Here is a 23811-nt window from a genome sequence, read left to right on the forward strand (position 1 = left end):
CTCAAAATTGCGAAAAACAGAGACAAACGTTGATATTTTACATTGGGTTAAGAGAGACACATTGATAAAGCTTGATTGTAAACAAATATAATAGTAAGACGATTGGCAACAGCTTGACAACTGTCACCTGTACCTCCATATTAGACATTTTTTCGCATTAACACTTCATTATTTTAAATAGAACTCGCAATTTTTCATGTCAGTATGGATAATTTAAACAGACCTTCACAGTATGCACTCAAGATACCTCACATAAGCCAATTTAACAACCTATTCGATTTGTATCCTGAACCTACATATTTGTTTTCAAATAGACCCACATCTTTCATAAAAAAAGTTATTAAGTATTCAAACAAATCTAACCTATTCAAATCACCTCTACTTTTTGCGTAAGAACCTAAATACTAGATCTTGTTTTTCGTGGTAGAAGTCAGTTTGAGAATAAAATATATTGGGTTTAGACCGCGTTCTTTCCAGTTTTGAACATTTCTAGGGTTCTAGCGTACATTATTCAAACTGAGGATTTGCAAATATCTCTTTAAATTTATGGTGTCGAAAATAAGGAATGATGATACTAATATAGTGATCATTTATCATTAATAAGCGAATATCGTTTCTATTCTCTACTAGCTAAAATAATATAGTTTTAGAGAATGGCACAGAACCTATTGAGCAAGGTCTATTCACAAAAATCTATCATCCTCATGTGAATCTCACCTTATATATAAGAATATTAAATGACACTTTTCATGTTATAATTTAGAATCTAGTCTGATAAAGAATAAAACATCTGGAAATTATAATTTCATTGTAAGAATTAAGTTACATGTCTTCGTAGACTAGGTGAGACTATAATATACCTTTATTCCATTTATTTTAGTCAAAAATGAAAATTTTATCAAAAGCACTACGAAATGTGATAGTTATTCTGTCTTACTGATTTTTCATGGTCTATTTTCGAACGCAGTCTATATGAATGACCGTAAATCAGTTGTAAAGGTCTATATAGTGTGGTATAATATAGGCGATATACATTGTTGTAGATCTAATTAATTATTGAGTAGATTGACATACATTTTTATATGTGTATTTTTCATTTTCATAAATTGTCTTTATATTAGATATATTTGATAGAAAATATTTTGATATAGACCGAAATAGATCGAGAAGTCAATTTTTTACCCGTTTTCTGAAACAGATTCAAAGTCAAAATGATGTTTCAAGAAAACTGTAATAAAAAGGATACATATATATATATATATATATTGGGAACGTGGCAAGGAAACACATATATTTGTATAAAATATAATTTTTCTAATTATTCTATTTCCTACTTATTTTGAAATTTACTGATATTTTATTAGTGAAGCTGCTAATTTTAGACACATAGAGGTGGCAACATTGTCTGCATATACAGTGCATTTCTATGTAATGGTCGTCCATTTTGTGAAATAACTCAGAAGGTGAATGTTGAATTTATGAATAACTGAAGAAATTGAATGATTAAAGTGTTGTGTTTATTTTCAACTACGATAGCAAATATGTACTAGGTTAAAAATATTAAAAACTTTGTGAAGATGACTCAGTTTTTACCACCAAATCTACTAGCTTTATTTGCACCACGCGATCCTATACCATATTTACCACCAGTCGCTAAGTTACCCCATGAAAAGAAGAATAGGGGCTACCTGGGCGTTAGTCAATTTCTAGATAGTTTTGAAGTGAGTATATTTTTAAAGTAAATTAACAAATTAATTATTAAATACTTATGTACTTTTAGGATCCCAAAGACACTCCTCCACCAACAAAAGTTGAAACGAGAGAAGAAAGATTAGAAAGGCGACGAAGAGAACGAGCTGAGCAAGTTGCTTATAAATTGGAACAAGAAATTGCTGTATGGGATCCCGCTTCTGCACCTAACAGTACTTCAGATCCCTTTAAAACACTTTTTGTTGCTAGAATTGTAAGTTTTTTATCTTATTATTTATATCGGTATTACTAGGAAGGTAATATATATAAATATTGTTTTAGAATTATGATACTTCAGAGTCCAAACTTCGCAGAGAATTTGAAGTATATGGTCCTATTAAAAAGGTCAGTATAAGATTACAAATTATTACATCTTGAATTGCACTAATTCTATTCCTATTTAATGAATAACATGCATCAAAAAACCATACATTAGATCAAATGACTTGTGTATTAAAAATTGATGCGATATAATAAGTGGATATCCAATGAAGATATTTATATATATTTGAATATTTTCTATTTCACACCATAAACATTTTTGACAATATGTGTTTATAATTACCCTCATTTTATTTATTGAATTTAAATTTTCCTATATAAGGTACAAATCCATAATTAGGCTATTTTTAGTAAAAATAAGGCACTATATATTTGAGAATAGTTTTGGATATGACATTAAATGTCTGAAATGTAATAATGTTCTATTGTGCCTTATATTTAATTGTGTGGATTATCTAAATACAGCTGGCCATTTCCCGTTTCTCTTGGTATTTTCGAGAGGTTTTTCTTGGAAATTACTTTTGTTTCTGAATTGGTTGCTGAGAAATGTCTTTGTAAAACTATGCTATATAAATATTTGAAAAGCATTCTCCTCTACATATTGCTGCAATTTAATACCTATATTTATCAATCAAAGTTGAATTATACATTCCGCCTAAAAGTATCACATCACTGTGATTTCTGATAATTGCAATGAAATTGAATAACTAGTAATACATTACCCCAATCTTGCACATTCCATTTTTCATGTTCCAGTGCAAATCTTAACCTAGAGATATGGTGTTCCCTAGTCAGTTAAGGAGCAGTGCCCGCTAATCTGGGTTTAATTCCAACATTTCTCACAGTTTGTAAAGTTTCTTTTACATTTCAAGCTTCAGCTAACTCTTGTTGAAGCTGTCTTGCAGTTGTTGAAGGCTAGCTCCTATTAAATCTGTGAGTCTCAAGTCTCACCTCACTCTTCTGTAAATACTGTTCCACACATGCTCAATACGGTTTGAACCCAGGCTGCGTGCAGTACACTTTGAAACTACAATATTCACTTCTTGAAAGTACTGGTTTACTATTTTAGTGACATGGTGATGTGCATTATCACACATTAACACAATCTCATTTCCTATAAAAGGGGCATCAAAAACAACATGTGGCTTTAAAATTTCTGTAATGTATCAATGAGCAGTTTATGATCTTCTATTCAACATCAATTCTGAGGGCCATTGAACATATTCCACTTCACATCATGATAACCCCTTTATAAAAATTAGTTGAAGGTCTTATATTGGAAGAAAAATACCTCTCACCATCTCTTCTGTATTCTCAGATCTGATGTACATAAAAAAAATCTGGACTGGTTTTTTTGCCTTCCAAATTTTTCAATAAAGTGACATTATCATATTAGGAACCCCTTAAGAATATGTGGGGGGTTTCTAATTAGGTTGGTAATATATAGTAGACCTTTTGTAATAGTTCTCAGGGAACAGTTCTGAATGTCTCTGATTACTATTAGAGAGCTCAAGTACTTCAGTTCAGCTCTTAAGTGATTACTCCTCCAAAAACATAACTTTTCTGGTGAGGTGAGAGCAGTTTTAGCTGTTTTGCTCACCAAAATATTGGCATCATACCTTGTTCTCCTGTATATTCCTGTGACCCAGATTAGCACAACTTTTTTAGCATATGAATACTTAGAGCTACAAACATACCTCTCACGATTTTTTGAGATAAAACAAAATGGACTAGAAGGTATGCGAGTGAAAAAAGTTCAGTTGTGCTTTGGCAGTAAATTTCAGAATGTTAATTTTCCAAAATTTTTATGATACTTAATGTTTTATTTTCAGATCTTGTTGATTCACAACAGTATCAATGGTAAACCAAGGGGGTATGCTTTTATTGAATATGAACATGAAAGAGACATGCACTGTAAGTATCCTTACATTATATCAAAATATGATTTCAATAATACCACAGTTAATTATATATTTAAAGTCAAATTCAACTTTTATATATAACCTAGATATTTTTTAGATCAATGTGTATGGCTACTAATATTTTTTAAGATAAATATAAGGTTAATTATTTCCAGAGTAAATAAACCACTGGAATCATACATATTTTCTGTTTTCTTTGTAGAGGTGGATATCACAGTAAACAAGTACTGATAAAGGTAATTTTTTGATAAATTATTAGTGTATGACAATATTTTTAAACTAAATATCTTAGGGTAGCTAAGCAGGAAAAAAATCTTATATTTTTTGATAGTATGAATGCGCTTGTAATATTAATATGTTCTTGATTACTCACTCCTTTTTTTCTTATATACTTTATATTTATAAATAAAATTTGTTAGATTTTTTACAACAATATAATAACATACAACAATATTTTATTTCTGATGCAGTCATGTCCAATGAGCCACTGTGTTCCTTAACCAGACTTAAATGAAAATTACTTCGATCTACGTATACACTTAAACTAGAGCTCAAATGCAACGTTTTAAGCCTATTTAGAAAATCGGTTTCCCGAGCTCTTGGAAAATAATAGGGGCTTGAATTTGTTTTTCTGAAAATTTCTTTTTTACTTTCCATTCAATGATTATATGAATGCATTACATTCACCTTTTCTATGTTAATAATGAAATCAATTGATATGAAAGTATTACAAATACTTTTGATTCTTCTTCAAATATTCACATATAGAATGATTTTTGAATGCCTGTGTTTAATATAATCTTGTACAAAATATAAAAATATAGATATGGAAACAGTATTAATATTATGGCATCTACAATCATACTGCTGTAGGCATAGTGTGTAGAATGTAGACTAGAGTCAAAATATAAACAAATCTTATTCGAAGTGCCCTTAGGTATTAGAGTAGAGAGAGAGAGGTGATATAAACAAAGCATATATAATTCAGAGTAATGCTCAATGTCTAGCTAACTGCCATCTCGTGTTGAATTTATTCTAGATTCATTGTGTTTGAAGTTTTCCTCAAATTTAGAAAAATGAGTTTGAATCGCCATAGAACTCACAAAGAAAATCGAGATTCAATGTGTGCAATGCTTGCAAAATGAATATGTATCAATGTGCTAACATTGAAAAACAACCAGACTATACTTTATTTGTATTGACTCAGGTCTTGTAAAAGTGAGCTATGTGAAATTTCATGATCATCGGGACATGTTCATTATTTAGACAATGGACTAAACACACGACAGTCTTTAGTTAAAAAGTGGTGTGGTAAATGCTTCGGTTTAATTAAATGATCATAACCAATTTTGAAAAGCTGTGAGTGATTCTTGAAAGTTGAAGAACAAGTTACTTCTTCTTTATTAAAACAATGTAATAGCTGATAAACAATCGAAGAATGATTCAATCATATCACTTTCTTAGATGAAATAAATAAATATATCTAATAAATATAAATAAATCTTAAATAAAAGTGCCAAAACAACAAATTTCCCAATCAGTATTTACTTAGTATTGGAAGATTTTCAAAAAAAATAAAAACATTTAATTTTAGCCTGAGAACTACTTGTGCAATAGCTAATGTTGTTTGAGTAGCTTCTAAAAGTAGAAAAAATATTCAACCTAATTTGAAAAGAGAACTTGAGGATTTCATAGCTACTATTCAAGCTAAGCGACAATTTGAAGTTGGGTATTGATGGGGGAGGTGGATTTTTAATATATATGTGTCTATTCAGAGATAAATGAATCACCGGAAACTAACTCACTCATCTTAGCTATAGACGCGAGTACACATGAAAATTACACATATGCTTCGATGTTGTGGTTAAATTGTCGATCAATAACTTTGGTGGAATGGAACGATTGCTACAGATCTAAAGTTGGCAAATATTTTAGTCGGCATAATGACACACGCAAGCTGCTATCCTTGTAGGTGGTGTTATACTAAAAAAAGGTGAACTTCACGAACTAGGCCCTTATAGAACAATTGGATAAAATGGTCTAGATTAGATTGAAGCAGGAACAGACAAAAAACTTTTAGGTGTTGTAAATACGTTATACACACACATGCTTCAAGAGTTTGAATCAGACCCTCTAAAGTGGACAAGTGCATGTAGTGTAGAGTGTAGTGATGAGATTACGCATGGCTCTCCAGTTTTAAAGGGAAATTCGTGCAAGTGTTTCTAAATAAAATAGACATATTGGGAAAATACTCATTGAATTGTTTGAAATACGTTGAAGTATTTCAAAGTTCCAATAAAGTCGTTGATGTCTGTTTCAAAGTGAAATTACATGAATGTAAACTATTTATATAATTACTAAATTAAAAATAAAAAGAAATTTTCGGAAAAACAATTCAAACCCCTCAAAACCGATTTTCTGAATAGGCTTAAAAACGTTGCATTTGTGCTTTAGTTAAGTTTAGTAGATCGAATACGTTCATGTAATTTGCATTTAAGTACGGTTAAGGAACACCTTGTGTGGTAATTATTTTCCGCCCTTCTTATTAAACTTTAAATTGTTTCTCAAGATACTTACTCCTTTAGATTAAATGTATAATTTTATGTCCATACCATTTTAATGACCTATCGAATAATTTTTTGCATATAATAAAAATTGTAGTAGGAAACATTTTAAATAAAAATAATGGTTCATGAGGTACTCCATAATGGAATATCAGGTAACTTTTGAACTAAACATATCAGGTAGTTATGGTAAGTTAAATTTGTTTTTTTTTTTATTTAAATTGAATTTTAAGAAAGTATTGATTTGTAGCTATACCCATTGTCTTTTGCTAATCAACAAATGTTGCTTATATGTGTGGTATATTGAACTCTTTTAGTCATCTTTATGTAGCCAGCAACTTTGTTCAATCCAAAACAACGAAACTAAAATTAATTCTTTGTATTTTTTTTATACAGTCGTCCTGCTGGCAACTAAGTAGTGCCGAATTTGTCCCAAACTTCCGCTTTTTGCTGGCTATATAGGTTTGTATGTGTGGTAAGCACCCTGCATACAAATATAATTTTAAAAGAATTAGTTATTGCGGGGTAGGATATTAAATTACGTGTCATTCTTAAAATTAGCTTTATTTATGACAATAGTTCACTTTAAATATTTTCATTTTGAAATTTTGGTTTCTGTCGGTGGGAGTGGGAAACTTTGCGTCAATTAATACAAAAATTAGTATTCGGGAGATAATTACCTCATTTTATCATTATTAGAATCCAAACTATCCAATTTACATGATTATTTGTAGAATGGTCTTTTACAAAGAAGTTTTGCCCACTTCCAAATAGGCAATAAATACTTTCACTCCCAGATATTGAATTACCTTTCAAGAATCCAGCAAATGCTTTTATATCATTTAATTAACTCAATATATCTTTCATTCACATTTTTATTCTGATAACAATCTATGGAATACTTCATGATCTATTGAAAAAGTAAGTGGAACTTATTTCCTTTTTTATCAATATTAAAGAAACATGACGTCTTGTTCTATTTACGGCTTATCACGCAGTTGCATGTACTGCTATATTTTAATCCAGGCATTCTCATTTTTTTCGTTAGTAACTATATAAGAATCAAATATCTTTTACTTATTTTAATTCTTAAGCCTCCAATGACGATATTTCCCGCTTCTTCCGGACGACACCTTAATTAACTAAAATTTACTTTTAATTGGGTATGCGCTCAGTAAGTAAATGCGCACCAGGTAAAACCTATTATATAAAAAGGATTATCTACATCTTCCAGTGACGAATATTATAAAATATTCAATTCTGAACTTTTTTCGATGATTTCATGAATTATTAACGTAAGTAATGGGTAGGTATATTACATCTATACCTATATCACTAGATCAGTTTCAACAGTTTTTAAAATTTGAGTATTTAGAAACGTGGCTAGGGAAACAACAATTTCAATAACAAAGATTATACCCATGAGAAGTTTTTCCAAAGTTTATATTTTCTATCACCTCCACCTTACTTCTTTACATGTATTTTTGTACATTTTCTGTGATTAAATTATTTTTTGTATTCTTAGCTTTCTTTATGATTTGGTCCATGTGTTAATTAAGAGTAATGAGCTTAATTCTGCTGATTTCTTATAAGCCCATGGCTTCAAGGCTCTCTACTGCCTCTCTCAACTTTTTTTCATGGCTGCATTGCGCCAGTTCGCTATCCCTAACTTCCTTACATGCATCTACATGGACGCCCTCTTCTTATTATATTTGCCCCAACCAAAGCAGTCTTTTCGCCCTTACTATATAGCCGAGCTCTGTCTAACCATATAACCTTTTAATCTCTGTATTTGTTCTACTTCTTCATTCATCTTATTTAACTCTTATCCCACTACCATATAACACTGTAGGTTGTATAACTACACTGTAAATTCTTAGTTTCGCTAGCCTTGAGATATCTTTGGACCTTAATAGGTTTTCTAGAGCACCAACTGTTTTATTGTCTCTTGCCACTCTTCTGCCGATTTCTTTAATTTCGTCTACTTGTTACTGTTACTCCCAGGTATTCTATCGATCTGGAACTTCTTGTTTTGCTCTGTTGTAATTTATAATTGATTGTCATTTAAAAAGTCGTTACCCATTTCCATATGTTTGTTGAGATGTAGACCATATATTTTTTCAAATAGTAAAAACATTTTTTGTAGTTCTGGTGTATATACCAGGACTTGCATTTTGCTATTATAAATCATTCCTTGGGATCGTAATCCACTATCCCTGGGAATCACCTCTAGTAGGAGATTGAACAAAACTGTTGATAACGGGTCGCCCTGTTTTTTTTGTTTGGAATTTTTCGGATAAGCTCTCTTCTGTGGTTACTATGTTTTCGGTTTTGTTTAGTGTCATTTTCACGAATCTTATTAATTTCTTAGGTATTCCAAGTTTTGCTAGAGCTTTGTACAGGTGTTTACTTAATACTGAATCAGATGCCTATTTAAAGTCAATAATTTGAGCAATATCGTAGGTAAAAATTGGCGAGTCCCTTGAATACTATACAATTATGTCATAAATTATTAAAACACAGTGCAAAGCAATATAATTAGCGCAGAAAGTATACCAGAGAGACTGGAACTCTACCTTAGATGAAGTACATAGCAAGTAAAGTTATACCTACATAAACACATTTTTATGATCATACAAAAAGGAAAAAAAAATAATTCATACTAAAGAAAATTTGGAAAATTTTCGAAGATATAGGAGTCACTTATACAAGCTATAGTATATAAAGACGGATTATGTTATGTAAAAAAATTGCAGGAGTCCTGCCCTTTCCAAAACATATATAAATTGTACAATGGAAACTATATACAGAAGAACTGTATATGGAGGAGAAAAAATTATAACTAGTAACATGATATGGTATTCTTAAAATATGTTTGTAGTTTGTAAAAAGCAACACAATATGAATATATTTTTCAGAATGTGTTGACACTTTTAATAAGTTTAATTTATACATAAAACATTGTTATATTCAATCTAGCATAAATACCATGTTTAAACAAGATGAAAAATGTCATGAAATCAAAACTATTTCCTGAGAGGCGACAATATTTGAAAAAGTTTTCAGAAATTGTAAACTATCTGTGTAGTTCTTCGATTTACATATCAAAATTGGAGTTTGGTTATAGTAATTAGGTTTTATATAGAAAATTAAGGATTGGTCGATAAGTATTATACACAAGAAACTTATATTCCACTCTGTATTATAAGTATTATATTTATTTCCAACAATGGTATTCATTCTGTAGATATGTTGAGCTTGTGCATCTGTTCTGCTAAATATAGAAATTTTAAAAAATTATATTCAATTTGCTTATGTATCTCCGAAACTGATCTAGTGTTTTTAATCGAAAAGTCAGCAATGCTTCACAATATTGCTGTACTTTCAATATTTGTCATAAACTTCATATACCAGATAACCAAATAAAAAACTGTCATCCAGAAACTGATAACAAGAGTTTTTCAAAATAAAAAAATTAATATTTTGAATAAATGAATGAATATTAATAAAATATTCATACCCAGGAATACAATTCTTGGATACCAGCACATTCAAGTAAACATTAATTTATTCTCATCACTCAACCCCTTGCAGTCATAAAGTTACTGTCAAATATATTTATTATGTTCATCTAATAGGTGGTAGAATCCAGTGATGCATTGAAAAAGGATCGATTAAATCACCAGATTTTTCGCTTCTAAGATTTTTTAATTGACTTCCACGGTGCCACTTTTTATAAATACACAAAATATAGTTGGAAACACTGGACCATGATGTGTGGAAAATGTATTAAATAAGTGTTTTTATAAAATGAAATGTTGGAAATACGATCGTTTATTATCAATAAATCTTTCTTATTGTAGAGAAAATGATGAGTCTAAATAATATATTGATTTTCCACACTAGCTATTAAAAAAGAATAAGTGGTTCCAAGTTGCGGGTATGTAGTTACGAGTTTTTTTGTTAAAATTCTTTCATCTTCCAAATTTTTACGTTTTTTATTATGAAAAACTTTTTTGTCTTTGGGTTCCTCGAGGATGAAATTTTATTGGTTACGTCTTGTATAATTGACATTCTTGAAAGTACAGTTAATTGTTTATTATTTTTGGTCTAGTACGTCTAAACTACCCTTCCTAATGTAAACTTTCAACGTCGTTTTTTATTATTTTCGTTTATTTATTTCAGTCATCTGGTTTCTTGGGTTCGTTTGTATTATATTTCTCTGGGTTACATTAAGAGCAAAGTGTGAGCATGACATCAATCATTTACTGATGGCTTTTCTTGGGATTATAAATTATAGATAGAATTTCGCAGTCTTCACTTGAAACATTCTCAACATTTTCTATTTGTATTCGTATTCCCTTATTTCATGTTATCTAATGCTTATCTCTAGAAATTCAAAATTTTCATTCTTGATTAAAATTATTATTATAAAAATTAAGTTGATTTTTATATTCCTCTTTTTGATTTCGCTCTAATAAATCGAATGAATGGTACAAAAGAAAGTGAACAAATGAATTAACAATTTATTGCTCCATCTATTTCTATCTGAAAGAAACTTATAACAGTAAAAGTCGGACAACAGTTTTATAAGTGAGCTAGATGTAACTAGGAAGTTAATCATTCTCCTAGTTATGCATGATTTGCAATTACAACAATAGTCATAAATGGCATACAACCGACTCTATGATCTAACTATTCAACAGCTGAGCAATTAATTGAATCTCTACTGAGAAAACAATCCTAGTAACTTATAATTTTTGACACTGATCAAGAGAATCTAAATTACTCGTTCACATTATAATCAATAATATTATTTTTTTAAAATCAATTGAAATATTTGAGATAAAATTTTGCAAAATTTTTTACCCAATATAAATTTTATATCATCGTTTTTTTTTTAACCAGATTTTGACTGTACTCAAGAATAAAACTTCTTTCATGACTAAATGCCGTTACTAATAACAAATTGCCTTACTTATTGGACGTCATTTAAACTTTCAATTCAAAACGGGATATACATAAACTTAGGACCGATGGAGTTCTAAAATCATTCCAACATTTACCTGAGATTTTGATTTTCATATTAATTCAATCTATTCTGACTTGGTCAGCTGTAGTCTTTGAACTAAAGAAACCAGTAAACTGATTTTGGTGGTTGTTGTCAAAACAATAGTACAGGATGATTTGTAATTGTATTTTATTATCAAATGTTGAATTTATATAAACAAAACAACTTTGAAAGTTAGTAGAGTATTGAGATTATCGTTCGTGATGTAAAAAATTAATATTCCAGCTGCTTACAAACACGCCGACGGTAAGAAAATTGATGGTAGGAGGGTTTTAGTTGATGTTGAAAGAGCTAGGACTGTCAAAGGATGGCTGCCTAGAAGATTAGGTGAGTAATTTTTTTGAACTGTCATCGTTGGAAATTATGAAATAAAATGTTACATCTTTGAAATTCTATTAGGTTATATTTTAATAATTGTATATCGATACCACACAATCCTGAAATCTATACTTAGAAACCATGACAAAGATACAATTATTTAATAGATTGTTCTAAGGATGAATACTGAACAGTTTCCCCCTTTTTTGTCGTTATAATAATATAGTTAAACATTTCCGGAACCAAAATTTGTATTCAGCATTCCTTGCAGAAGTAACGACAATGTGTATGTGGGTATTGGAGTATCAAATACACTGCCACACAGAAGATCTATGTGTCCCCCTTTCTTACTGCAATACTGGAGAACCCTGATCTGTTAATCCCACTCCTTTTAAAAAGTACAGAATGTGTAGCTGTCAGAAATCTTCGTCTTCTATTTCATAAGCTTCTAGGTGTACTGCTCTGGAGTTCCGTAGTGTTTCACACTTCAACAGTATGTGGATACAGGTTTCGTCCCCTATGCAACAAAATCTGCATGCTGCATTATCTGCTAAGTCTAGCGTCTTCAGGTGTTTGTTAAGGCGACAGTGCTTTCCGAGAGTGCTCTTGTTAGTACTCTTCGATAGTTCGAGGGCTTTTAGTTAGGTCCCTAAAGTCCCTTTTTATATTTTAGGTCCCTAAACGTCCATTTTTTGCAAATTGGTCCCTAAGTCCTAACCTTCTTTTCAATTTGACATCAAAGATTGTATGATTTTTATATCGGTTCATCTTTTATCTTTATAAAATTGGTGTACCAAGATCACTCGATTACATTTATTGTGATCGCAGATATGAACCTTTTAATTTTTTATTGCAAAAGTATGGAACCAGGGAATCGATCTTTTTCTGCAAGAGCTACATCAATGTAATATACCAACTTTCATCAATTCTGTCAGATTTTTTGTAAAAATCAATTAAAAACAATTTTTTTATGTAAAAAACACATTGTATTACTAAAAAAATGGAAAGAATAAAAAATTAATCATAACATTGATTTGCATTAATTAACTCAAGCACATAAGTTAAAGGGTTAAGTATGGGAAACAAAGTTCGTTTTGATAATAAAGTTTGTTAAAACAACTAATATATAATTTATTTTTATCATGCAGTTTGTAGCAAATAGCGGGAGCTAATGCTATTACTACCAACACACATTCACATAGGATTATAACCAGAACCATGTTTTTTATTTTGTTCAGGTGGCGGCTTGGGTGGTACTAGAAGAGGTGGACCCGACGTGAATATTAAACATTCGGGTCGTGAAGACAACGAAAGAGAAAGGGAACGTTACAGGTTAGAACGCGAGAGGGAAGAAAGGGGTATTAATCGAGAACGCGAAACTAGGGATAGGGATAGAGTTAGGGAAAGAGAATTTGATCGAAGGAGATCTCGATCTAGAGAAAGAAGAAGGAGAAGTAGATCTAGGTCACCAAGGAGAGATAAGAGAAGAAGAAGCAAGGACAAAATCAGAGATGAGATTACTATCGATGATGACGGATATGAAAGTAGAAGAGATCGAGATAGGTGAGTATTGATTACAATTTTTTTTTACTAAAATTTGTGCAATAACAATAAATTTGTTTTTATCTAATTTTCTGGAGTACCTATTTTATTATGTAACTTTTTATTTGATTTTCAAATTTACATGACAACTCCTAATCTGTCTATTAATTACATATTTTTATTGTCAAAAATTTATTTGTTTAGAAATAGTAACAAAAGAATTTTTCAGAAACTATGATCTAAGGTCAAGTACATCATCTATCAGCTTATAGTGGATCCTAACCCAGAACCAAATTTTGATCTAATATAGAATCAATTAAGAGGAATAAATCATTTTTAGAGAACTGTAAACAAATGAAACAACCCTCTGCTCGCATTTACCCACTAGTCTATCAGTGTAGAAGGGATCATATCATATAACTATGACCCAAATAACTCCAATCATTTTCCAAACAATAATGAACGTGAAAATCTAATAAATTCTTTAACTTCAACAACTATTGTTCCATTAAAAAATGCAAATGAAAGGTTTGAAATCACATCTAAAAATCAATGAAAGTATCCGGTTTTATTGGGTATAGTTTCTCTACTATTACCTACTAGTTGGGTATGCTTTGAATCATTTATAATTTCATTTTGGCTAGAACTTCCAATAATTCGAAATATCTCATGTGAATTATGTGGTTAAATTACATCCGAAAGAGGCTTTATTGGATTGGAGTATCAAGATGACCTCTAATTCCATGTCATTGCTTCCCATTCCATTATATTGCAAACTATATGGTATTCAGTATTGAGCAACATTTCGTTATACTTTTTTGTATACTTGGACACGTTGATCATTTCCAAATAGGCAAAATCTGGATTCATGTGAGAGAAAAATTACATTCCATCCTTGTCCAAATGATTTCTGGCAAAGTTTCCTTGTACTATTTGTGGGGTTAACGAAGTTCTAGTTGCAGGAGACTCTGGGCCTTGAATCGAACACCTTATAGTATCTGTTGTTGATTGTAACACACAAGTGAAGTGAGTGTAACAAACCTTTATCTTAACTCTTGAAGTTACAAACATCGTTTCTGATTTGGATAAGTTATATGCTTAGGGTTCTTTACATCTAACAAATTATGTTAAATAAGTATTATTACCATAAGAATGTTTTGGTTATGTTATGTTTTAGGGATCGTGATAAAGACAGAAAGAGAAGAAGATCGAAATCTAGAGATAAAGATAGAGACGCTCGTAAGAGAGAACGTAGGGAAAGAAGAGAGAAGGAGAAAATAGAAAGAGTTGAATTTATTAAGACCGATGAGGGTAATGATATGGTTAGAGTCAAGGAAGAACCAGTTGATGGTAAGTTGTGTGTCTACTGTTTTTTTATTACTTATATGAAAGGGGTGCCCTAAAATCAATATTCTAATTAATACTTGACTTTTAATGGGGAAGTTTAGAGATAACTTAGAATTTTTATTGTGATTTTACTTTACATTGTTTGCATTAGATTGTTCTATACTGTTCAAATTAAACCATAATTTGCACTGAACTTCAATGCTAGATAATAATGTGAAGCACAAGGGTCTGATGTCTTAGAGTATTGCCTTGCGGATAGTATATGCTTCCAACATTTCATCAAGTTTCAGTTCTTCATAAATAAGTTAATATCAAATTAAGTTTTTTTATCACTCACCAGCTTCTGAATAAATATTGTGTCTAAAGAAACATCAGCGAGTTTACAGGAGGGACTAAAAACTAACAATGGTGCTAATGAAAATTAAAAAGTTTAGATTTTAATTTGTTTTAAATGATTATCAATACTTGGTGGTGATGTTTAGAAATACTTGACAAAAATATCTAACTTATGATGTAATAATACAATATTATATTATTACGTAATATTAAAACAGTAACACAAAAAAACTTTTAATATATACTGCAGCAAGTTAAAATAAAGATTTCTTAGATACACATTGCCCATATATTTTTATGTAACGCTTCTTAGCGACTGGTACTTGAAACTATGGCATTTATTCTAGTAATCTTCTAAAGGTGAAGTAGACGAATCTCTTTCCGTATTTACTTTAATTATTGAAAATTTAATTTGCATTATAAATATTCAAACCTTCATTTAAATTATACACATTTTGAATTTTAATGTACGAGGATAATATATGGCATTATAAAATATTTTACAGAATATAGAAATGACAATGTAAATTCTTTAACCAATTTATTTTTAATCTACCAGTGTAAGTGTAAATAAACATTGCTCCACTAGAATCTATATATACATATTTCCATTTTTTACCCTAGAGTGTAGGTAAGGCTGTTAATTTTATTTATTTAGCTAATTTCTTATAAAAAGCTGTTAGTCTCCAATTTTACTTTTTTTTACATTTTACTTTCCTAAATTTTCTTAGCTGGTACTATATTATCCAACCTTTGTAGGTGGCCCCATCATCCTAGTTATCTCTTCTATGTATTCTTGTATGGGTTTAACTTTTAAATCTTCTCTTAACTGCGAGTTTCTGAATCTATCATTCTAGTATCTCTTAAGGTTTTTCACCTCTGCTGCCCCAATTTTACTCTTTATTTCCAACGGCTGTCAATATCTAAGATTCACAGCTGTATGTGAGAAATTATTGCCCATTTGCCATCGATGTGAATATCCTTTTTCCACTAAAACAGGGGTCTCCAAACTTTGAAGCCTTCAGGCTAGAATAATTTTTTCGGTATGTTCCAAAGGCCAAAACAATTTTAATTTTTCACTTTGTTTATTATTTGATTGCAACCGGTTTAAAACTCTGATAAAATATTTACTGCATAGGTTATATGTTATGTGTGCATTTTTCTTTAAGACACTTTTTGACCAAATCCTCGTTTATAATGTATACCTTTAATCCCAAGTTTCATTTCACTGATAACAATCAATGTTACTATAGATCAATTCTATATTCTATTAGTAAAATAAAATTTCATTGTGGCCTAAGTGAAATTTATTAGTTTCTATAATCATTTTTAAAAGCGATTTCCATAATCTTATTTCAAAGATTATGGTTCACTGTACTAATTCTATTATATTGAATGATTATATTTTTTTCTAGATTACGAATACACCAACTATCAATCTGCGGATTTCGATTCTGCAAAGATTAAATACGAAGAAGAGGATGAACAAAAATATGAACCACACCTTGATACAAATGGTAGGCGGTACGAGGACGATTATGAAGAAGGAGAATACAATAATTAGCCACCATTATGACATATAAATATTCCACGGAGTTAGATTTACCACAGCTTAAAAGCTTAATTTAAGTCTAATTGAAGTTAAAAAAACTCTCAATTTTTTTAGGTATATGCTAATATATTTAATGTGATTGGTGTTATTTGAAAATTTTTGATTTTTCTTTATTTCCTATCAATTTGTGGAGTGTAATATCATGAAATTCATTATATTATATGAGGAAATTTTTTATGTATTGTTTCACCCGTTTACCAACCACAGGGTGTGTCACATGAATTAAATAAAGTTCTTTAAATCCGAAATTCTGTTTTGTATTTAACAATAGTCAAATAGTACGACAATTATGTCAAAATGGATTAACTGTTTAACAACAGATTGTTGAGACCAAAAAATTCAATATTGATAAAATTGTCACACATGAAATGAAAACATTCTAGTAAATAGCTCAAGTTAAAAAATTTTCAAAGTTTCAAATTTCCCAAGTAGACAGCAAAGATCACCCACATAACTCAAGATGAACCCTTCCTCAAAAATCATTAATAGAAGTATTAAATTTTGAAATAGGAGGTTCTTGGATAAGACAAATTCATTTAATTTTTTCGGTTACATGGAAATTGTAATTGTTTCACTACTTAGGTCCGATACACATTGGGCATTAGAAAACTCAAAAGTGACTGAAGTTCCAAATGATTAGTGACATGTCTTTACACCCACAGCAGACTCAATTGTAACTGACAATAGTTCATTTTGGTTTATAACAACTTGAGGAAATAAAAATTTTCAACAGGCGGATGATTAAAGTTGCCAGCTAATCAATAGGTTTTGTTTCTTTAAACCGATTTACAACGCATTGCTTACTGATTGGCAACCAGTTGTTCCGCTGTAGTTCCCCATTCAAATACAAAGGTTTTTACTCATTGCAAACTGGTTAGTAATTGATGTTATAAATTAGAAACTAAATCCACCTGGAATTACTGGAAGTTATCTAGATAAAAACCGCAGTTTTGTGACCAAATCATGAATGAATTAGAGAACTTTCTTTTTTCTTTCTACGTTTATGGTGAAGTAAATCTTATGGATATTGGGCGCGTTGGGTGAGGGAAGACCATAATCAACGTCTAAAAATAGTGAATGTTTGGATCCAGATGGTAGCTAATTAAGCCAGACTAATATTTTTTGACGAAACTTTCAATGGAGTATATTTGGAAATCTTGCAAGAAGAATCAGTGCCGCAAATGGCTAATTTGCTAAATGTCTAAGAAATGTATATATTGGGCAGATGCGAATCAATTCTGGATAGAAGAAGGCAATCTCAACAATTAGAAATAGTGAATTTTTTGATAGAGATTGTAGGAAATCAAGAGTTGGACCAATAACTTTCGACGGAACTTTCAATGGAGTACGATACTTAGAAATATTGCAAGTATAATTATTGTTGCAATTGAATTTGTTTCCACATCCTATACATGTACTTTGTAATTTACAAGGAATAAAAATTTCATATTTAGTAGTATTGTACAACTTTATAAACCCTATCAAAATAGCCACTAGATGAATGTGTTGTCTTAAACAAAATTAACAATGGGATGGAAAAAATAGTTTTTAAACTATTGAATTTATTCCAAATGATAGATTGCATTATACAAACAATAAAAAAAACTTATAAAAAGATTTTGTGTTTATTGAAAAAAGCTATAATTTAAAAAGATTAATGGCTAGAGGGGAAACAGTTTTCTTAACAAACAACTATGGATGACTGTTTCATTAAGTAGTCTAACATGTTTATAAAATTAAATAATAGTACAATAAAAATGACATTTTCTACAATTACTTGTCAGGAATTCATGGAAATCTATTCAGCTGAAGTAGTTAATTTCAAATCCTCGCCTTATGTATTTTTAAATCTTCATAACTATCTGATTCAAGAATAGAAACTTCAATGTTTTCTTTATTCTCTTCATCATAGAGTTCTCCGTTACTTGGGCCAGCCGTTTGCTTTATCAAGGGTTTTTCTGGTCGATTTTCAAGTTCTTCCAATGCAATGCTGGTTAAAACATGACTGAAAGAACAGTGTTTTCTTTACTACTTGATATATATATATATATATATATATATATATATATATATATATATATATATATATATATATATATATATATATAAAAAATTTTAATGAAAACCACATACCCGTATATTTACGCGCTTAAAGAAATAAAGTTCTGTTAATATTTCTCTTGAGTAGAACGAAGAGCAAGTGAATAAGCAAATTTTATAAGATGACTGAGAAAAAGGAAAATATATTGAATATGAAATGTGATAATATATACAAAGTAAGAAACTTAACAGAAAGAACAATGGAGATATGGGATTTATTAATTTGAAACTATTCTCTTATACTGTCGTTAAAAAACATACCCTAGAGGACTAATACATATTATATATATCTAAAAATATACATATATTAAGCTGCAGGGGCCATTTTGGAGGGCACATTCCGGATCCGGCTTATTTTTGTTGCTATTTAGTTACTAATTTGTTACTCGATAATTGATCTTGTTGCTCCAGCCTTTCTCGAGAAATGCGTGAACCCCTACTGTAATATTAACTTAAGAGTAGCCAATTCCAAGATCTTGTTAATGGAGGGAGCTAGCGATTTGTTGCTTTCAGATGGTATGATCCATTTTTCACGGCAATACCCCCCTATTTTGAAGCTTCATCTAGAAATTTAGAAAAACGACTTGCACAGCTTAAATAGCAACAAATTATGAGCCGGGTCCGAAACGTGCCCTCCAAAAGAGCCCCTGCAGCTTAATATACGTTAGAAATATAGCAAGAGGGGAAGTTCAGGCCTGCTACTATTTATAACTGTCATGAACAAGATAATCTAGATAATGTGTAAACTTGTGTGCAATGATTAGATATAGGAACCCTAACGATGTAGTCATAACAAGTTCTAAAAATAAAACCAAAAGCTAATTAACGACTGGACCTCTGAAATAGAAATAAAACAAAAATCATAATGAATACAATAAAGAAATGAAATATAAGACAGGGCTTTAGAAAGAGTAATGACATAAATATCATATTAGCTATAAACAGCTGACAAATGGTCAATAAATCAACTATGCATTAAATAAGACAATACTGGGCCTAGAAAATATAGGCAAAAATGTAAAAACGAGAATGTATACTGATATAGAAGTACCAACTATTACATACATATAAAAAAAATTGATAATAAGAGATAGGATGTGATAAAATAAATTAAGTAGGACAATATAAAGAACAAAAACATTGGAAAAGAAATAAAATAAGGATCAATAATAGAAAAAAAAATAAACAATAAATTGGGGCAAAAAGGAGAAATTGAGGGTGATGTCAGAGAAAATGGGTAGAAGAGGGGTTGGAACCCTCATCCAATACCTGAAAAGGTAATTAGAGAAGAGTATAAAAATGAAGGTTACAAATGCTTATATAAACAAATTTGTAATTTCTACCAATTTTCTCAAATTATGTTAGAAACCAAAGGAGAGGTCTCACAATAATTTACTGGCATAAAATAAAACGGCTAGAAAAAAAAATTTAAAAGAATCATGCAAGTTACTTTAGATTCAACTGAGTGTGCAGGGGATAATATGTATAGTTGCTTTCTCACAAGCTAATTCATTTATAGTTATATTCAATGTTTGATAGCTATTTTCTTTTTTGCTACATTTGGTGTATATACTCTTATTTTTTTATTATTTTACTGCCCTATACATCAAACTCTAAATTCATCTTATAATAGATCTTTTTAATTTACAATATCACTAAGTAAAATTAATTCAAGTTCCTGCGAAATAAACAAAAGTGATAGATCATACTGAATAAGAAAAATTGTTGTAGTGGCAACTGTATGCTTGTGATTCTATGAAATGTTGGCAAATGAATCATTACATAAAAGAATTCGATTATTCACTATTTGATTTATCAATAAAATTTTATATTTACTTCTTTATGATAAATAATGTTTTGCAAATAGTACATGCAATCAATGTGTCATAAACAAATTCCTAAAATAATTATAGAATGAGAATAATGGTTTTTTTCTTATAAAGCAATTGAATTAAGAATAAAATTATAGCAGAAATTATTTATTTGAGAAACAAATTAATTTATTTTTGAATGAGTAGCAAATTATTATTATTACTATCTCTCAAGTTTATGAGGAGGACATTCCTATCACCTGTGAGCTGTTTTCACTATATTCTGGTACAACAACAAACTTTTAAAGGATCTTCAAATGGGTTCAATTGCACTATACTTTGTGCTAAATTTAGTATTATTTATTATTGAAGAAATTATTACCTTGCTCGTTTAATCTCATCAGGTACTTCTTGTTGACAAATATTTTCCATTGACTTTGTTTCAGTTAAAATGTCTTCCTCTTCAATTCTAGAACACCCTAAAAATAAATATTAATGTTTTTTGGATTTGATTTCAATATTCCCATTTCAAAACTCAAGCATAGTATTAAATTGTAGATATCTGCTACATTCACAAAAGAAAACATTTTTTACCATTTCAATTTTCAAAACTTAGGCAGTAAGGAAAGTATTTCTACCTCTTTTTCTGGTCATTTTTTTTAATGAAATAATTGTATTATAAGGATCTAAAGACTCCAATTTTCAGAGATAATTGAAAATATTGATATTATAACTGAATGCAAACTACTGGTCAAAAGTTTTTGCTCCCCCATAATCTATTCATTAAATTTCAAAATAATACATTTTCACAAATTTTTCTTTCATATTGTCAAGATCAAATTGTGTCTTTCAAACCAAAAATAATAGTGTCTGTTATTTATTTACTTTATAGGAGTGCAGTTATATTTTGTCAGTTTATAATGTAACCTGTTAAAACTGGCAATAACTGCTGATTTGTTTATCATTCTTTAACTGTGAATTATTTCTCCGATGTTTATAATTGTAGTTTGGTTCCAGTTAACCTTGTGAAATGCAAGAACATGTTGTGATTTATACCTTTTGGACAAAGAGTTCTTTTTGTGAAGTTTGCATATGAATTGTTTTTGTTCTCTTAAATGCAGACTTCTAAGTTTTAAAATGGGTAAAACTAAGATAGTATCGATTGAAACTCATGTATTAATTGCAAGCCTTCACAGTCTAGACAAAAATAACTGTACTATTGTCACTGAATTAAAAATACCTCAACATAGCTGGACTACAACATGAAAAAATATGTATCCACCAAAAGCTTTGGCGATTATTGTATTGATCAGTAAACTTGATCAAGGACTTACAGGTCCAGTAATACCAGCTCAGATCACATCTGCCTTTGTGTACTTCTACAGAGAAATGGAGATTGAGAGAAGCTGTTAAACCTCTTTTAAGACGTCAAAATAAACTTAAGAGGTTGCAGATAGCTAAAGAACATGAAAATTAGACGTATGAAGAATGGGAGGGAGTTTTATGGAGTGTTGAGTAAAATTTTGACGTTTATAGATCTAAGAGAATATTTGTATGCAGGTCAAAGTAGAACGGTTATTAGATCCATATGTAGTCCTGACTGCAAAACATGGTTGAAGCTTGGTGATGTTTTGGAGGATGGGTGACTGGAAACCTGGGAGAAATTGAGGGGATTTTGAAGAGAGAAGGCTAAAAAAGATATCAAAGGAAAATGTAGTCCTTTCTAGCCACCTCCTGAAAGCAGAAAATTTATCATCCAGCATAAGAATCTCCCCAAGTATTCGTTGAAGCTGTGCGAAGAGTATTTTGAAGAATTGGAAAGGAAAAATTAAGTGAAAATAATGATTTGGTCGCCATAGTCGCAAAAATACACATAAGAGAATAGTGAAGTAAGCAATTAATTATTAACCATTTTTACAAAAAATATTGTCAAAGGAGTAGGTAAAATGTCTTGTATACAGACAAATTACATTGCTATTATCAAGTTAGAATATATACAATCTCAAAAATAGAAACCACCAAATAATTTGAATAAAATTGACATAACTGAATAATAGTTTGGAAAGGATCAAATCATCAAGCCAACACAAACTGTCTAGCAACCCATATTCTGTAATAAGAATATTTTTGTTGAATATTTTCAAGCATGACTTTCTATTTACATTAATATGAATACCTTTTTTTCTAAAACTATCAACTGATGATGATCTTCTTAAGGATTTAACTCTAATATCAATACAAATATTTCCCTGTTTGTGTTTTTCAGCAAATTCTCTTTTCTTCTTATTCAAATATTGACTTGACAAAGTTTTTCTTTCATTTTTTTTATTAATAGGCTTATTATTATTCCACTGTTCTTCTTTGCTGCTGTTACATTTAGTTCTACCTCTTAATGGTGGTTGAGGACATTCAATAAATACATCACTATCCACATTTGGTTCAATTAATGTTGAAGATAATATGGGTGTTATAAAATCACTGCTAGAAAGTCTGTGTTTATCAAAATTTATAATTTTCGATTTTAAATAGGGTCCATTTCCGGATATATTATTTTTTGAAATTTTTGGTGCATCTAGATTAATAGGTTCTAATTTTAACTCTTTCGTTCGTGATGGTTCATGTTTTGCACTGTTTCCATATTTTAATAATGGATTAGCTTTGAACAGCCGTGCTAAACTTGTTTTCGTTTGCTTAACCTCCGGTCCTTTTTTCTTAATTGACGGTTTTCTATAGAACTTGTATTTCTTTGAATTGTCATCTTTATTACTGGAGCTGGGATTGTTGCATTTATCCATTTTTCATCACTTATTTTCAGTTACTATTTTATTGAATGAACAAAACAATATTTATAATGCACAACTGATAATAACGAAATAAATATTTTATAAATCAAATATTCAAATTAAACTTAACCGTCTTCCTTTTAAAATGACATTGATAGTTGTATGACAGTTTATAGTGGTCATTTTATTTTTGGAAGTATTTCAGCGCATTATAATACATATTGCGGTTGAGCACTTGGATTCAACAGCTGTATATAATTTACAGAGTACATTAGTTATCATTTTTGGGTTCAAGGATTCAATAAAATCGAATTGCCTTGAGTCCTAAATATTGCTAAATATAAATAGGTCGTAAGTTGTTTATAAAAATCAGA

The 23811-nt window shown here is 30.0% G+C and overlaps 2 protein-coding genes across 4 annotated transcripts; one reads left to right on the forward strand and one right to left on the reverse strand.

The window, feature by feature from the left end:
* The first annotated feature begins 728 nt into the window (after positions 1–728).
* On the forward strand, positions 729–16991 carry LOC130440522 (U1 small nuclear ribonucleoprotein 70 kDa). Of its 3 annotated transcripts, none has more exons than XM_056773754.1 (9): positions 729–843; positions 1365–1721; positions 1781–1963; positions 2032–2094; positions 3864–3945; positions 11814–11915; positions 13145–13469; positions 14626–14798; positions 16547–16991. In XM_056773754.1, exons 2-9 carry the CDS (start codon positions 1578–1580, stop codon positions 16693–16695), a joined length of 1221 nt encoding a protein of 406 aa, XP_056629732.1. In that variant the 5' UTR covers positions 729–843; positions 1365–1577; the 3' UTR covers positions 16696–16991. The 3 variants fall into 3 exon arrangements, with proteins under 3 accessions (XP_056629732.1, XP_056629730.1, XP_056629731.1); XM_056773752.1 differs by having other exon boundaries at positions 757–843; positions 1383–1721; XM_056773753.1 differs by having other exon boundaries at positions 769–1721.
* A 39-nt stretch (positions 16992–17030) lies between these two features.
* LOC130440523 (uncharacterized) lies at positions 17031–23614 on the reverse strand. Its single transcript, XM_056773755.1, has 3 exons — positions 22831–23614; positions 21037–21133; positions 17031–18748 (listed from the first exon to the last, which is right to left on the reverse strand). Exons 1-3 carry the CDS (start codon positions 23447–23449, stop codon positions 18565–18567), a joined length of 900 nt encoding a protein of 299 aa, XP_056629733.1. The 5' UTR covers positions 23450–23614; the 3' UTR covers positions 17031–18564.
* Between the last annotated feature and the right edge of the window lie 197 nt (positions 23615–23811).

This window comes from Diorhabda sublineata, chromosome 2 (assembly GCF_026230105.1).
Source record: "Diorhabda sublineata isolate icDioSubl1.1 chromosome 2, icDioSubl1.1, whole genome shotgun sequence".
Taxonomy (NCBI): domain Eukaryota; kingdom Metazoa; phylum Arthropoda; class Insecta; order Coleoptera; family Chrysomelidae; genus Diorhabda; species Diorhabda sublineata.

What these genes read in the sequence shown, in the direction of transcription:
- LOC130440522 (XM_056773754.1), top strand. Translation starts at nt 1,578, where the DNA reads ATGACTCAGTTTTTACCACCAAATCTACTAGCTTTATTTGCACCACGC. An exon ending in TATATGGTCCTATTAAAAAG is followed by an intron (nt 2,095 to 3,863) that starts GTCAGTATAAGA and finishes TTTTATTTTCAG; the next exon opens with ATCTTGTTGATTCACAACAG. An exon ending in CAAGGAAGAACCAGTTGATG is followed by an intron (nt 14,799 to 16,546) that starts GTAAGTTGTGTG and finishes ATTTTTTTCTAG; the next exon opens with ATTACGAATACACCAACTAT.
- LOC130440523 (XM_056773755.1), bottom strand. Translation starts at nt 23,449, where the DNA reads ATGGATAAATGCAACAATCCCAGCTCCAGTAATAAAGATGACAATTCA. An exon ending in TGATAGTTTTAGAAAAAAAG is followed by an intron (nt 21,134 to 22,830) that starts GTATTCATATTA and finishes ATTTATTTTTAG; the next exon opens with GGTGTTCTAGAATTGAAGAG. An exon ending in GATGAGATTAAACGAGCAAG is followed by an intron (nt 18,749 to 21,036) that starts GTAATAATTTCT and finishes CTGTTCTTTCAG; the next exon opens with TCATGTTTTAACCAGCATTG.